Source organism: Prionailurus viverrinus, chromosome D1 (assembly GCF_022837055.1).
Source record: "Prionailurus viverrinus isolate Anna chromosome D1, UM_Priviv_1.0, whole genome shotgun sequence".
In the NCBI taxonomy this organism is placed as follows: Eukaryota; Metazoa; Chordata; class Mammalia; order Carnivora; family Felidae; genus Prionailurus; species Prionailurus viverrinus.
The window spans coordinates 21,495,048-21,513,330 of NC_062570.1; the positions used below are offsets into that span (position 1 = coordinate 21,495,048).

At 35.5% G+C, this 18,283-nt stretch overlaps 1 protein-coding gene across 1 annotated transcript; it reads right to left on the reverse strand.

The window, feature by feature from the left end:
- Positions 1–13,896: 13,896 nt before the first annotated feature.
- On the reverse strand, positions 13,897–14,838 carry LOC125176630 (olfactory receptor 8B3-like). The gene has a single exon (XM_047878380.1). The coding sequence runs from the start codon at positions 14,827–14,829 to the stop codon at positions 13,897–13,899; it is 933 nt and encodes a 310-aa protein (XP_047734336.1). The 5' UTR covers positions 14,830–14,838.
- Positions 14,839–18,283: the final 3,445 nt, after the last annotated feature.

Genomic DNA, 18,283 nt, shown 5'->3' on the forward strand with positions numbered 1-18,283 from the left:
GAGGGAGACACAGAATCGGAAACAGGCTCCAGGCTCCGAGCCATCAGCCCAGAGCCCGACGCGGGGCTCGAACTCACGGACCGCGAGATCGTGACCTGGCTGAAGTCGGCCGCTTAACCGACTGCGCCACCCAGGCGCCCCTCACGGCTCGTGATTTTGAGCCCGCCTCAGGCTCTGTGCTGACAGCCTGGAGCCTGCTTCAGATTCTGTGTCTCCTTCTCTTTCTGCCCCTCTCCCACTCACACTCTGTCTCTCTCTCTCAAAAATAAATAAACATAAAAAAAAAATTAAGATATTTGACTTGAGTTTATAAGTGTAAACATTGTCAAATAGTTGACCCAAATTAATTAAAATATCTATCACCTCACATAGTTACCTTTTTTTTGCAGTGAGAATATTTAAGATCTACCCTCTTAGCAAATTTAAAAGTAGGAAATAAATTATTAGCTATAGTGATATTGGTGCACATTAGATCTCCAGAACTTATTCATCTTGCATAAATGAAACTTTGTATATCTTAACCAACACTGTACAAGGATTCCCTTTTCTTCACAAACTCACCAATGCTTACCTATTGTCTTTTTGATACTAGCCTTTAAACAGATGTGAGGTGGTATCTCACTGTGGTTTTCATGTGCATTTCTCTGGCAATCAGTGATGTTGAGCATCTTTTAATATACTTTTTGGCCACTTGTATGTTTTCTTTTTAGAAATGTGTATTCGGGTCCATTGCCCATGTTTTTTAGCAGACTCTTTTTTGTGTGGTTGCTGTTACTTTTGAGTTTTAGGTGTTCCTTACACATTTTGGATAACTTTTTATCAGATGCATGGTTTACAAACATTTTCTCCCATTCCATAGGTTGTCTTTTCATTTTGCTGATTGCTTCCTTTGCTCTGCAGAAGATTTTTATTTGATGGAATCCCATTTATCTATCTTTGCTTTGGTTGCCTTTGCTTTTGGTGTCATATCCAAGAAAATCTTCATTTTATGCAAAATTTTATATCTGAGTTTTTGTTTTATTCCATTGGTCTTTCTGTTTATCTTTATGCCAAGCCCACACTCTCTTGGTTACTATAGCTTTGTAGTAAGTTTCGTAATCAGGAAGTGTGAGTCTTGCTGCTTTACTCTTTTTCAAGAGTGTTTTGGCTATTAGGGCCCTTTGTGTTTCCATATGAATTTTGGATGGGGTTTTCTATTTCTGCAAAAAAGGGCATTGGAATTTGTGTTGAATCTGTAAATCACTTTGGGTAGTATTAATATCTGTTTATTTATTTATTTTTTTAATAGAGAGAAAGTGAGTGAGTGTAAGTGAGGGGAAGAAGGAGAGAGAGAGAAAATCATAGGCAGGCTCCAGTGTGGAGCCTGAATTGGGGCTCAATCCCATGATCCTGGGATCATGACCTGAAATCAAGAGTCAGATGCTCAAACAACTGAGCCACTCAGGCGCCCCTGGGTAGTATTTATGTTAACAATATTAAGTTTTTTGGGGCGCCTGGGTGGCTCAGTTGATTAAGCGTCCGACTTCGGCTCAGGTCATGATCTCACAGCCTGGGAGTTCGAGCCCCGCGTCGGCTCTGTGCTGACAGCTGGGAGCCTGGAGCCTGCTTCAGATTCTGTGTCTCCCTCTCTCTCTCTGCCCCTCCCCTGCTCGTTCTCTGTCTCAAAACAAAACAAAACAAAACAACAATATTAAGTTTTTCAATCCATGAACGTGGAGTATGTTTCCATTTATTTATGTCTTTATTTTCTTTCATCAATATTTTTTAGTTTTCATTTTACAAGTCTATATCTCCTTGGTTAAGTATTTGATTCTATTTGATGCTGCTTTAAATGGAACTGTTTTCTTAATTGCACTTAAGGATTATTCATTGCTATTATATATAAAGGCAACTGATTTTTGTATGCTAACTTTGCATCCTGCTACTTTCCTAAGTTCACTTGTGGTTTTATTTATTTATTTATTTATTTATTTATTTATTCATTCATTCATTCATTCATTTATTTTTATGGACTCTTTAGAATGTTTTACATATAAGATCCTAACATTCATGAAGAGAGATAATTTTACTTCTTTTCAATTTGGATACTTTTCATTTCTATTTCTTGCCTAATATCCTGCCTAGAAATTCCAGTGCTGTGTTGCATAGAAACTGTGAGAGCTAAGTGCCCTTCCCTTGACCCTGAACTTCAAGGAAAAGCTCCCAGATTTCACCATTGAGTATAATGTACCCTGGGTTTTTTAAATACAGCTTTTGTTCTGTTGAGATAGTTTCCTTCTAGTCTTAGTTTGTTTGAAAATTTTTATCATGAAAGAATGTTGAATTTGGTTCAATGCTTTTTCTGAATCAATTGGCATGATTGTGTGTGTGTGTGTGTGTGTGTGTGTGTGTGTGTGTATTTCTTTCATTTTATTAATGTGGTATATTACTTTGATTAGTTTTCATATGATGAACCACCTTCGCATTCCAGGAATAATCCTACTTTGTCATGGTATGTAATCCTTTAAACATGCTGCGGAATTTGATTTGCTAGTATTTTGTTGAGGATATTTGCATTAATGTTCATTAAGGTTATTGGTCCATAGATTTCTTTTCCTGTAGTGTGTATATCTGCCTTTGGCATTGGGGTAATGGTGGCCTCAAAGACTGAGCTGGAAAATGTGCCATTCTCTTCAATTTTTGAAAAAGCTTCAAAAGGACTGGTGGTAGTTCTTCCATAAATGTTTGGTAGAATTGACCAGGAAAGCTATGAAGTCCAGGACTTTTCTTTAGTGGGAGATTTTTATCTACTGATTCAATATTCTTACCAGTTATAGGTTTATTAAGATTTTCTGTTTCTTCATGATTACATCATGGTAGGCTTTGAATTTTCAGGAATTTTTCCATTTCATCTATGTTACTCAATTTGTTGGCATATAATGGCTCATAGTTCTCACTTATAATGCTTTTTATTTCAATAGAAGTGGTAGTGATATCTAGATCATCATTTCTGATCTTTTCTTTGACATTTTTAAAAATTTTAAATTCTATGAAAAATGTCATACATATACAAGAGTTGAGAGCAAATTACAGTTTACTATCCTGAACCCATTAATAATGAAAAAAACATCAACTCATAGTCAATCCTTTTTATCTCTACCATGATTATTGAACCCCCGCCTCAACTGAGCTATTTTGGAGAAAATCCCAGGTATCATATTTTAGTATGCATTTCCAAAAGATAAATATTTATTAAAATTATAATAACACTATTTTACACTTAAATTAAAATAAAAATGCCTTATACTATCAAATGTCCAATCAGTATCTGAATTTCCCTGATTGTGGGTGAGGATTTTAACACAGATCCACACTAAAAGTGTAAGGTGTAACTGGGTGATAAAGTTAGTGGATATAGTTGGCCCATTCTGAAAAACTTGCCCTGTAACATCCTTTCATCATAAATTATTTAAATTGAAATCTGTTCAAATATAAACCATAGTTCCATTGGATATTCTATAAGCAAGCAACTGTGGTAGTTCCATTCTGCATTTAACATGCTTTATAGATATAAAATGTAAAGGAAATGAGGAAAAAGTATAGTGCAACTCCTTATTTCAGTCCCTACAACAAATTATAGGTATCTATTATGGTACAAGGGGAAAGTGATAGAAGAAAGCTGAGAAGGAGTAGAAAATCTTTTCTCAGCAGAAATAAGGTAGACATTTTATTATTTTTATTTAATTTTATTCATTTTGTTTATTGAGCCAGGAAATATTGTTCATGATCATTTTGTTCTTGTCAACAATATATTGTTCTGATATGATTTATTTGACTCTACTATCTTTTTGCTTAGTCTAACTAGCTACAGTTTTGTCAGTTTTCTATTCTGTTTGTGATACCTCCAGATTTGTTTTTCTTTTTCAAGACTGTCTTGGCTTTTTGGGGTCTTTTGAGGTTCCATGCAAATTTTAAGATTATTTGCCCCAGTTCTGTGATAAATGCTGTTGGTATTTTGATAGGATTGCATTAAATGTGTAGATTTTTTTTTTGGTAGAATGGACATTTTAAGAATATTTTTCTTCTAATCCATGAGTATGGAGTATCTTTCTATTTATTTGTGTCATCTTCAATTTCTTTCATTGATGTTTCATTGATGTTTTATAGTTCTCAGAGGACAGGCCTTTCACCTCCTTTGCTTTTCTATTCTGTTTTATTTATATCTGCTCTAATCTTTATTTCCTTTCTCCTGCTAGATTTGTGTTTAGTTTTCTCTTGTTTTCCTACTTCCTTAAGTTGTAAAGTAAGGTCATTGATTTGAGATCTTTCTTGATTTTTAACGTAAGCTTGCATAGCTACAAATGTCCCCCTTACCACTGCTTTTGTTGCATCCCGTAAGTTTGGCATGTTGTGGCTTTGTTTTCACTCATGTTTAAAGAGAAGAGAAGGAAAGAAACCACAAGAGATTCTTAATGATAGAAAACAAACTGAAGGTTGATGGAGGGAGGTGGGTAGGGGGATGTGCTAAATGGGTGATGAGTATTAAGGAAGGCACTTGTGATGAGCACTAGGTGTTGTATGTAAGTGATGAATCACTGAATTCTACTCTTCAAACAAATAATGTACAGTATTTTAACTGAAATTTAAATTAAATAAACAAACATTTCAAATTCCATGTGATTTCTTCTCTGATCCATTGGTTTCTTTAAGGGAGTGTTGTTTAATTTCCACAAGTTTGTGCATTTTCCTGTTTTCCTTCTGTTATTGATTTCTAACTTTATTCCATGTAGTCAGAGGAGACACCTTCTATGACATTTCTCTTTTATACTGAGATTCAATTCGTAGCTTAACTTATGGCTATTCTGGAAAATATCCCGTGTGCATTTGAGGAATGTGTATTCTGCTGTTGTTGGGTCTATGTTTTATATATGTCTGATAAGTTTACTTGGTTTATTATGTTATTTAAGGCCTCCATTTCCTTCCTTATCTTATGTCTGGTTGTGCTATCTATTATTGAGGATGAGACAATGAACTCTTCAACTATTACTAAAACTGCCTATTTTAGAGGCCAGTTCTGCCAGTTTGGATTGCATATGTTTTCATGGTCCATTACTACGTTTGTAAATGTTTATAACCATTATATCTTCTTGCTCTATTGAATCTTCCATTAAGTATGGTTTCTTTGTCTCTGTAAAGCTTTTTTATTAAGTTTAAAATTTTAATTCCAGTATAGTTAACATACAATGGTACACTAGTTTCAGGTGTACGATACAGCGATTCAACATGTCTGTACATTACTCAGTGCTCATCATGATAAGTGTACTCTTTAATCTCCTTCACCTATTTCACCCATCCTCCACCCCATCTCCCTTATGGCAACCATCAATTTGTTCTCTATAGTTAAGAGTCTGTTTCTTGATTTGTCTCTCTCTTTCTTTCTTTGTTTCTTAAATTCCACATTTGAATGAAACCATATGGCATTTGTCTTTCTCTGACTGACTTATTTTGCTTAATATCATAATCACTCTCTCCATCCATGTTGCTACAAATGGCAGGATTTCATTTTTTTAGGGCTGAGTAACATTCTATTATATATATACACCACATCTTCTTTAACCATTCATCTGCAGATAGACACTGGGCTGCTTCCATAATTTGGCTATTTTAAATGATGCTGCAATAAGCATAGGGATGTATATATCTTTCAAATTAGTGTTTTTGTATTTTTTGAGTAAATACCCAGTAGTGGAATTGCTGGATCATATGATAGCTCTATTTTGTTTTCTTTTTTTTTTTTAAAAATTTTTTTAATGTTTATTTATTTTTGAGACAGAGAGAGACAGAGCATGAATGGGGTAGGGGCAGAGAGAGAGGGAGACACAGAATGGGAAGCAGGCTCCAGGCTCTGAGCCATCAGCCCAGAGCCCGACGCGGGGCTCGAACTCACGGACCACGAGATCGTGACCTGAGCTGAAGTCTGATGCTCAACCGACTGAGCCACCCAGGCGCCCCTGATAGCTCTATTTTTAACTTTTGAGGAATCTCCGTGTTGTTTTTCACAGTGGCCACACTAGTTTGCATTCCTACCAACAGCAAGAGGGTTCCTTTTCTCCACATCCTTGCCAACACTTGCTCTTTATTATTATTATTTTTTTTTTAGTTTTAGCTATTCTGACAGGTGTGAGGTGATATCTCATTGTGATTTTGATTTGCATTTCCCTGATGATGAGTGATGGTGAGCATCTTTTCATCTGTCTGTTGGCCATCTGTATTTCTTCTTTGGAGAAATGTCTGTTCATGTCTTCTGACCATTTTTTAACTGGGTTATTTGGTTTTTGAGTGTTTTCCCAACACCATTTGTTGAAGACTATCTTTTTCTCATTGCATATTCTTGCCTTTTTTGTCAAAGATTAATTGACCATACCATCATTGGTTTGTTTCTGAGTTTTAGATCCTCTTCAATTGATCTACATGTCTATTTTTGTACCAGTATCATCCTGTTTTGATTACTATAACTTTGTAGTATAATTTGAAATCTGGAATTGTGACCCCTCCAGATTTGTTTTTCTTTTTCAAGATTGTCTTAGCTGTTTGGGGTCTTTCTTTTGCGGTTCCATGCAAATTTTAAGATTATTTGCCCTAGTCCTGTGAAAAATGCTGTTGGTATTTTGATATGATTGCATTAAATGTGTAGATTTTTTTTTTGGTAGAATGGACATTTTAAGAATATTTTTCTTCTAATCCATGAGTATGGAATATCTTTCTATTTATTTGTGTTATCTTCAATTTCTTTCATTGATGTTTTATAGTTCTCAGAGTATAGGCCTTTCACCTCCTTTGTTAAGTTGATTCCTAGATACTTTATTGTTTTTGATAATTGTAAATGGTATTGCTTTCTTAATTTCCCTTTCTGTTGCTTCACTAGTAGTGTATAGAAATGCAACAGATTTCTGTACATTGATTCTGTATCCTGCAACCTTACTGAATTCATTTATCAGTTCTAGTAGTTTTTCAGTGGAGTCTTTTGGGTTTTCTACATAGAGTATCATGTCATCTGCAAATAGTGAAAGTTTTGCTTCATCCTTACCAATTTGGATGCCTTTATATTCCTTTTTCTTGTCTGATTGCCATTGCTAGGACTTCCAGTACTATGTTGAATAAAAGTGGTATGAATGGGCATCTTTATCTTATTCCCAATCGTATCTTGTTCTTCATCTTAGGGTGAAAGCTCTTAAGTTTTTCACCATTGAGTATGATTTTAGCTGTGTTGTGTCTAGGTGTGAGCCCAATGCAGGGCTTGATCCCATGAACCATGAGATCATGACCTAAGCCAAAATCAAGAGTCAGACACGTCTCTACCTAACTTTTCATTGCAGTTATTGCAATTTCCAGCTTCAGAATTTCTTTTTTGACTTATTTTTAGATTTTCTATTTCTTTACTGATATTTCCATTATGTTTATAAATTGTTTAATTGACTCTCTACACATCTTCCTATAGATATTTCAGCCTCTTTAAACAGTTATTTTAAAGTCTTTGTCTAGTAGATCTGCCATGAAATCTTTTTCAGAGACAGTTTCTACTGATTTATTTTTTCCTTTGAAGGGTCCATATTTTCTGTTTCATTGTATATCTTGTGATTTCTTGTTGAAAACTGAACATATGAATCTAATAATATGGTAACTCTAGAAATCAAATCTTCTCCCTTCACCAGGGTTTACTTGTTTGTTTGTTTGTTTGCTTGCTTGCTTGTTTTAATTGCTGTAGAGTATATTTGTCCCAAGGATCAGCCTGAGCTGTTAAGGGCTTTTCAAGATTTTCAGACCTTGCACTTCTCCCTGTACATGTGCAGTGACTTTCTAATTTCTCTTGCGTATACAGTTGCTTTTGAAAGTCCTAGGTTTTACGGGAATCTACCCCAAAAACCAAGAGCACACTTTACACACTGTATGTTAGCCAATTTGACAATAAATTATATTTAAAAAAAAGAAAGAAAGTTCTAGGGTTTTTTTAAGACCTAGTTTTTAATGCCTGGCTCCCAAAGGGTGAAAAAAGAAAAACAAAAAGGGAAAATAAAGCACTGGCCTTTAAATTTACTGGAAGTCAATTCAGCAAGAGGAGAAGGGGCTTGTCACAGTGGGGCAGTGCAACAATAAATACTGCTCATTTTTTTATCTGCACTTCAGAAATCTGAAGCAGCAATCATCAATCAGAGCATGATTCCCCATTATTTGGAGCACACTGTCTTATTTACCTACTCTGGCTCACCTAAGTTATAAGCAAGCTGATTCTGGAGACATGAATGGCTGCCTGCCACAAGGCTGAAAAGTAAAGGATGTCAGCTTCTACTGTACTAAGTGCTGAAATTGATCAAATTTAACTGGAATTTACCATCCAAGCCTTTCCTGGCAATTGTAAGCCTTCTATAGACTCCAGAGTTCCAAGACAAATCAGACAAATTCTGTAAGTGCAACTTTTGTGCAGGTGAGGAGACAGATTCCCGACATACTACTGTAATGTGCCATTTCCCCAGATTCCTCTTTTCTTTTTCTCAGCACTCCCTTTCCATGTACAGCTCTCCTGAACTCATCACTGACATTTGTTCAGCACATCCCCTCCCACTGTTCTCTACCTGCTCATACATTCAAATGCATTCATAAGAGCTGTGTCCTGTATTTACAAAGAAACATTTTGTTGACCTATTGCTTTTGCCATTTGAAAATATTTCATTGAGGGGTGCCTGGGTGGCATCCGACTTCGGCTCAGGTCATGATCTCACAGTCTGTGAGTTCAAGCCACGCGTTGGGCTCTGTGCTGACAGCTCAGAGCCTGGAGCCTGCTTCAGATTCTGTGTCTCCGTCTCTTTGACCCTCCCCCATTCATGCTCTGTCTTTCTCTGTCTCAAAAATAAACATTAAAAAATATTTCATTGGAATCACTTTAATGTTGTATGCTGTAGATATATCAAAACTCATCCACCCACTCCATACTGATGGAAATTCACTATCTTCCAGTTTTTTACAATAAAATCAATGTTATCACTATTATGCAAAAATCTTTATATGACAGTAACTGTATTTCAATGAGATAAGTTCCCAGAATATTGTCTTTCATTTTAATATGTATGTTTATATATTGGATTTCTCAAAGACTATTGCAATTCATATTCCCACGGGTAATTTATGAAACTATATTTATTCTCCTAGCACTTCTAAATTGTATTCCACTAAATATTAATGGGGTTGAGCATTCATTCATAAATTTGTAAACCTTTCCAATTTGCTTTCCTGTGATTTTCCTACTTATGTCTTTTCTTCATTTTCTCTATGCCTAAATATTTCCATATCTATACTCCCAAATTCTTTTCATCATGGAGCTATTGAAAACAATGCCTGAAGAAGTTCTTTAACAATAAAAAGACTATATGAAGAAACTAGAAAAGGTTAAGAAAATGAAATCATATAATATGGAATGAGAACTATACCCTCATTACCATTACCCTAAATATAATGACAAATAACTTTCTACAAATCTATACAATGGGTTTTTACATTGATCTTCCTCTTCCTTCAGACACTAGTGAAAATTCTTCAAGTGTGGTAAAGAGATTGTCTCTGCCCTGGACTGGTCTGGATTACTTTGTAAGTGTTATTTGGCCTCTGTTGGTTTCTTCTGTATGAACCAATCTGTATTGTCAATGAAATGTGAAAGACACTTTCTGGATATTTTCTCCTTTGAGTACTTGGCTGTTATTTGTGTTCTGAAACATTTTAGTTAACTAAAACCACTGTTCGTGTTTTCATGGTTTTAAAAGAATGGTAAATTTTACATGATTTTAAAAAAGCTGATAGATTTAGAATCAAAACATCTAGGTCCTCGACTCAGCTTCTACCATTTATAAATTGTGATTCAGAACAAGCCATGAAATCTCTGAGAATCAGTTCCATCATCAATGAGATGGAAACTGGATCCCTTTCCCTACTGACCTCCCAGCACTTCCCTGAGGAGCACATGGACACACAGATGTAACAGCATGGAGAAAACAGTAACACTACTTCCAGAACAATCATAACACCCTGCACATTCTCTATATTAATAAAGTGTGTCTATTCAACTTTATGTCATAGGGAGACTCTAAGCAGCCCACTGGATTCCACCAGCCATCTCCCTCGCTAAAGATAGGAATCTCTGTCTTAGAACATAAAACTTCCCCACAGTGAAAGTGATTTTAATGTTCAAATATACATTTTTTTTTTTACCACAGAGCCCTGGTGTTTCATTTACTACTTCATCTGGTGCTCAGCTGAATATTCACCGAAATATCCCAATGCTAGACAGAAAAACCAACTGCATCAGACTTCCAGAAAAATACCATGACTGTCCCCAACACAGACACGGATTCACCACAATCAATTTTCAATAATATTTTTGACTATATAAGACTGATTTTAGATTCTATCCATGTGTAGCATGTAACCCTACTGTGTTGTTATATGAAAAATCTATCTTTCTACCTTATTTACAGTTGTGACATATTACATATTGCACACATTGCCAGACACTTAGCAGGTATAAACGTGTTTGCTGTTGTTGCTTTTACATAATTAAATGAATAATTGAAGCAATAATCATTTCCTTTTGCAGGATTCAGTAGTATTTCCTACTCATCCCTGCCTCACTGGAGCCAGAAACAGGAACCATGTACCTGAATGTTCTTGCAAAGATTCAAAGTGAGTCACATGCCATGCAATAGATGTTAGGCAGAAATCTCATAAACTATAAGGTTTGAATACACTGAGTGCATGTGTGAGTGTGTGTGTGTGTGAGTGTGTGTGTGTGTGTGTGTGTGTAGGGAGGCATTATAAAGAAGAGTGGGTTCAACAAAGCTGGGGTTCAGGAATTAAAGGGATATAGAACTCAAAACCCCTTTTACTTCTCGTTTTCATCAATTCTTAACCACAGCACACCCTAGTCATGCTCATTCCAAACCTAATCCTGAGTAACAACAGTAGGTCACTTACAGAAAATTTACATGAAACAAATTTAGCATGTAATCTGAAAATTTTCCTTATGATTTAACTAAGAGGACCATTTTTATATGTTATAACTCAGAAACTCCAAACTTGCACACAAATTAGGGAAAAAAAATCTCCTTCCTAATACACAGGCAGAGGTGAATCCTATGACTTACTTATTTGACTCTCAGCTGTGACAACTTCAATAGAATTATTCTGTCTCTCAAAACTTCTTTTATCACATTTCATGTAACACACAGAATAAAAAAACTACAAAGGATAATCCTATGCTGTGCATGTAAAACACCTGACTTGTTTCCTCTGACATATTCCTCTCTTTGAAAGAGGTCCAAATAGTTTCATAGTACTTATAAATGCATTAACTAAAAAACTAATTTGCCTCTTAAAACTTTAGCACATTAAACTTTACAATGTCTTTTTATCTGCTTTTTTATTAATAATTTTGAAAATAATCTGAAAGAATGGGATCTAATTTTAAATAAAGGATTTTCTTTTCCTGAAATTGGAACAGAAGTCATTTGTATTTGAATCTCATCATATGAAAGATCAATGACTTTTAAATCCACTCTTTGGTCCACCTCAAAAGAGCAATAAAATACATGAAGAGTGAATGCAGTCTACAATGTCTTCAAAGGATCCCGAATACCACAGCCATAAACTTTTCTTCCAGTATGGAAAACAATTTTATCAACACAGTAAAACAAAAGCAAAATGAAAACTCCACTCACGACCCCCTTTTTTATATAAATAGTGAAAATCAAGCATATTAATATTGGGGTCAGAACATGGGAAATGAGTGGTCATTTAAAACCAAAGGTCATGGATTTAGCAATGCCAAATGCCTCAAAAACAATCAAGCCAACAATCTAGCTATGCTAACTTTCAAAATACCTAAATAGTGAGTAGAGATTGGAAAAAGAGTAAAATAGTGAATGTTTTTAAAGTTATCTTAGAAAATGTTTAAGTTGTCACTCCATGCAACGTATTAAGGATTTTTGAGTGTTCATCAGTTTGCCGTTTTCTCAAAAGAAAAACAATCCAACATTCCACTACAGAAAAGACACTGTCACCATTTCATTTATTCACCAAATAGCGCATTCAGACAAGATTGGGCACAGTCAGGGTGTTATGGCCATAGACCAAATAGTTCTTTCAAATTGCCATTGTTCTAGCTGCAGTTTGAGATTACCGTACTTCAAAATCCATACGGGAGTAACATATGAAAGCCACCAAAAAGCAGGGGTGATTTTATTGTTCCCAGGTCTACCAGTCCTGTGAATTTAACTTTTTAAATATCAAATAACTTAAGATTTTATTCTATCAAGAGAAATCCTGTCATCCACATACTATTTCTATGGCCTTCCCAAAAGAATAGAGTCACAGAAAATTTTCCTTTCTCATCATTTTACACTCTATTCCTTCTTCCTAACTTGATTACAACTCATTATTTTATCTCTACTTACCCTACCTGGTTCCCTACAAATGTGAGCATAGCTATTGGTCTTCATTCCCAAGACCACTATTAAAATGGGTATATTATAAGTTTTAATGAAAATTTCATGGAAAGTGAAGGATAATTACAGTATTCTATGGAGCAGGTTATAAATTCAGAATGAAATATGGTTTCTAAAATTTTATTGCCCATTCCCTACTGAGGGACCTCTGATTTATTGCCCATATATCTCTTTGGGCCATAGAATAATGACATGTTCCTGGAAAATCTTTCTTCCTGTGTCTTGTTTGAATTAGAAGACTCTGAAAACATTTCACATTTTTCTTTCCTTGCAAAAATGTCAGCATTCAAAATAGAAAAGTTTTCTCATATTTCATGTTTACTAAAATAAAAATAAAGTGAATTAGAAAGTATACTAGAAAAAGTAGTTGACTTGAAATCAAGTAGCTAATAGTCTATTCTAGACTTCTCTATGAAGAAGCTGTGTGACTTTAATTAATCATTAACCCCAATAAATATTAACAATCTATTATGTGTGACTTTGAGTGGTAAAAATGAAATCTCTGCTAAAAGAAGTTTAATGTGTAGGGTTTGCAGCTGCAAAGTGGAGTAAAATTGATAGTTGTAATGGAATCTTTTATAATTGTGAAACATTGGCATTTGAAGGAGTCATAATCCTGCCCACAGTACAATGGAAAGAAAGGAATAGAGACAGATTGTCTAGTTCATGGTTCCAACTGCACATTACAAGTGTCAGTTAAGAAACCCCCAATGCACAAGGTAACACTTGTGCTATTTTATTGATCATTTGTTATATCATTCATCTTTTTCCAGGAAAAAAGTCCATTTGACATTTTAAAAAACAGATAAATATGTTTCTTTTTTTTTTATGCTCTGATGGTAGTTGCCACATTATTTTATTTGTTGCTTCCAATAGACCTGTGAAAAAGATACTATTATTCTCCTTTTTTACATCAAGTCTTTCACTTTTGGTGAGCAGCATATTAACCCATGAAGTTTTAAAACATGCATATATATCCTGTTTTCCATTTCATAAGCTCTGGATTTGAGATTCAGTATCTCCATCTTTTTTTAAGTTCAACAAGTGATTCTAAAGTATAATTAGGCTTAAAATATCCTTCCATATATAAACAAGAGAAGCTATTAGAGGTTAAATAATCTAATCTTAGAATATGTTTCTTAATGTTATTCTTAAATAGGAAAAATGAGGAAAAGGAGCAAAAGTTGTAAAAATGGTAATCAAAGGAATCAGATCAAACCTAAAAAAAAAACAGAAACAGATTGAGAGAAGACTCATATTTCCTTCACCACAGTGAGAAACAGGATAGGAAGACTTCCACTAAAAATACTATAAATAAACACACGAAATATCCCTACCCTATGACCACTTGAACAGACACTGTTTCTGATCAAAACACTCTCCTACCGAGGGTTCTTCTCAGAGCAATTTTAACATCTTTGTTTCTCAAACTATAGATTAAGGGGTTCATCATGGGAACCACATTGGTATAAAAGACAGAAGAGATTTTCCCCTCATCCATAGACCCAACAGAAGATGGTTTAAGATACATAATTGCACCTGACCCAAAGAACAAGGAAACAGCAATTATGTGGGAACTGCAGGTGCTGAACGCTTTGGACCTGCTCTCAGTGGAGCTGATGCGGAGGATGCTGGAGAGGATGCAACCATAAGACACAAAGATGGTGACACTGGGCACAATGATGTTGATGCCCACCACGATGAAAACCACCAGTTCATTTACATAGGTGCTTGTGCAGGAAAGCTGGAGCACAGGGAGGATGTCACACAAATAATGGTTGATGGTGTTTGCATCACAGAAGGTCAGTCTCAGCATGCATCCTGTGTGGGTCATAGCACCCGAAAATGCCATCAAATATGAACCAAGAATAAGGCTGGAACACACTTTAGGGGACATGACAACATTATACAAAAGTGGGTTACAGATGGCCACATAGCGATCATAGGCCATTGATGTCAGCACATAGCATTCAGAAATTACAAAAAAACAGAAAAAGTAAAGCTGGGTCATGCATCCCATATAAGAGATAATATTTTTCTTTGATAGGAAATTCATCAGCATTTTTGGTGTAAATACTGAAGAATAGCAGAGGTCTATGAAGGACAAATTGAAGAGGAAAAAGTACATGGGGGTGTGTAGGTATGAATTCAGCCCAATTAAAATGATCAAGCCCATATTTCCCAACACAGTGACCACATACATGACTAGAAATAGGCAGAACAGGGGAAGCTGGAGTTCTGATAGGTCTGTTAATCCCACCAGAATGAATTCAGTCACAGAAGAGGCATTTCCAGGAGTCATTCTTTTCTAAGGGGATCTGTGGACACACAAGAAAACTCAGAAAAACTCAGCTCTTCCTGCAATATCTCATCCCACAAAAGAGTGTGTACACTGGGAATGTCTAAGGCTACCCCAACCTGGACCCATTGAATCTGTCTTTTCCATCAACATGAGACTAAGTGACAGGGACTTTCCCTTACTAGAGTCTTAATAAGCTAAATGTAGCAAAGTGCATCACAAACTTTGCCTTAAGAGGGAAAGCCAGTGCTGCCACATGCCAACGTGACTGCTGGAAAACCAAGGTGAGTAAGAAGAAGCATGGCCCACGACAGAATCATCCTTCTCCCATCTCACTGTTTCTTCATTCACTTGAACCTTCTCATCACCAGTAAAGTTGGAGGCAGAGACCCTAACAAGCTGAAGCTGGCCTCTAACGGGCCAAATTAGACTTCGTGGATTGGGAACCATGAATATTGTTCCTAATCCAACACTAAGGGACCAGAGTTTAGGTGAGGTTGAGTTACTGTCCCATGTCACAGAGAAAACGTCATAAATCAGAACATTGAGGGTTGCACCCATGGAGTGGGAACTGACTGAGATACTACATCCCGTGAACCCTCTGATCTCTGAACATTCTCTTATCCCCCTGAAACATATTCTCTTGTCAGTTTTACTTGAGTCTTAGGACTACACAAAATGGCAGGGGGGAGGGAAGTGGCTTACCTTACATTTTTGGACTTCCATGTCAAATCAATAAGGACATTGATATAAACAGAATTCAGAAACTCACCCTCCTTAGGCCAGAAAACCTCAGTGCTTCCTTATCTTTGGTATTTACCCCTGTAGTCTTGGAAAGGAAATTTCAGGCTCTTGAGGCCTTGGTTTCTTTAATTCTAAAAGGATTTAGCCCATACTTAATTTCAGATATGCCCTTCAAATATTTCTGGACTATATATCATAATTTCTGATTATAACTTTCAGTCCTCTCAAGCAGCAGAGACCAAAGTCTTTATTATCATCACATTTGCTACTTAGGACACAGAAGACTGAATGTGAGTTTAATGATAAAGTGCACTTGATTATAAACAGGGTAGATGTTTGCTCAGTCTCCATCCCAAGGAATAAAGTCTATGTACAAAAGAGAAATAAAGGGATTGATTGTGTTTACACTCGGGACCACAATCTCTCTTTAGTTCTTTAGGGACTCAACAGCTAATCAAGTTTACATTTCACTCTAAGGATTGTACATTCCCCAAGGCAAAGGCAAAACTAAACTCCCATCTTTCTATCATCTTCATCTCTTAATGAAAATCTATTGCATAAGTTCTTTCTCCCTTTCTTCCCATATCCTAAATGAAAACTTTCCATAGAGTTTGCCTACAGCCTTATTTCTTTTTCTGAAATATTTCAAATATTGCAGTAGTTAAATTCAGTTCTTATCTCTCCTGGGCCACCTCCAAAAAGAAAGGTTAATACCTTTCTCACTTTTAAAGGTGTTTTTTTTAATTTTTTAAATTCCAGTATAATTCAGGTACAATTTTATTAGTTTCAGGTATACTGATTCAACAACTCTATATCTTATTCAGTGTTCATCACAATAAGTGTACTTTTTAATGTTTATTTATTTATTATGTGTGTGTGAGAGAGAGAGAGAGGGAGAGAGAGGGAGGGAGGGAGGGAGAGAGAGAGAGAGAGAGAGAGAGAGAGAGAGAAGGGGAAATGAAGAGAGAGGGAGAGAGAAAGAGAGAATCCCAAGCAGGATTGGTGCTGTCAGTGAATAGCCCTATGCAGGGCTTGAACCCATGAACTGCAAGATCATGACCTGAGCCAAAACCAAGAGTCAGACACTTAACCGACTGAGCCATCCAGGCACCCATGATAAATGTACTCTTAATCCCCTTAATTTATTTCACTCTTACTCCCACCCACCTCCCCCCTGGTAAGATTATCAATTTGTTCTCTATAGTTAAGAGTCTGTTTTTTTGGTCTCTTTTTTTCTTTATTGTTTTGTTTCTTAAATTCCACATATGAGTGAAATCTTCTGGTATTCATCTTTCTCTGACTGACATTTAACTTAACATTATACAATCTATATCCATCAATGTTGTAAATAGCAAGATTTCATTCCTTTTTTATGACTGAGTAAAATTCTATTGTATATACATATCGCCTCTTCTTTCATCTATCAATAGACACTTGGGTTGCTTTCATATTTTACCTATGATAAATAATAGGGGTTCATAGAGCTTTTCAAATTAGTGTTTTTGTATTCTTTGGGTAAATACGCCATAGTGGAATTACTGGATCATATAGTAATTCTATTTTTAACTTTTTGAGGAAGTTTTCCACAGTGGCTGCACCAGTTTGCATTCCCACCAACAATGCATGAGAGTCACCATTTCTCCACATCCTCACCAACACCTGTTGTTTCTTGTGCTGTTCATTTTAGCCATTCTGATAGGTATGAATGATATTTCATTGTGATTTTGATTTGCATTTCCCTGGTGATGAGTGATGTTGAGCATCCTTTCATTTGTCCATTGACCATCTGTATGTCTTCTTTGGAGAAATGTCTATTCATGTCTTCTCCCATTTTTTAATTGGGTTACTTGTTTTTTTGTGTTGAATTGTATAAGTCTTTTATATTGTGGATACTTACCCCTTATTGGATATATCATTTGTAAATGTCTTCTTGCATTCAATAGGTTGGGTTTTTTATTTTGTTGATTGTTTCCTTTGCTGTGTAGAATCTTTTTATTTTTATGTAGTCCCAATAGTTTATGTTTACTTTTGTTTCCCTTGCCTCAGGAGACATATCTAGAAAGATGCTGTTACAGCCAATGTTAGAGAAATTATTGTCTGTACTCTCTTCTAGTATTTTTATGGTTTCAGGTTTCACATTTAGGTCTTTAATCTATTTTGAGTGTATTTTTGTATATGGTGTAAGAAAGGTGTTTTTTTTTTTTTTTGCTATAACTGTCTAATTTTCCCAACCCCATTTGTTAAAAAGACTGTTTTTCCATTGCATATTATTGCATCCTTTATCATAGATTAATTGTTCATATAATCATGGATCTATTTCTGGGATCTCTATTCTACTCTATTGATCTATGCTTCTATTCTTGTGCCAGTACCATACTATTTTGATTACTATAGATATGTAGTATATTTGATTACTACAGTAGTATTTGATTTGTAGTATTTGATTACTACAGATTTGTAGTTAGCTGTTACTTTATTGAGGGTGTTCATCATGAATTTATATTGTACTTTGTGAAATGCTTTTTCTCCATATTGAAATGGTAATATGATTTTTATCCTTTCTCTTATTGATATGATGTATCATGACGGTTGATTTGTGAATTCTGAACCACCTTGCATCCCAGGAATAAGTCCCACTTGATCATAGTGAATGATTTTTTAAATGTATTGTTGGATTCAGTTTGCTAATATCTTGTTGAGGACTTATGCATCT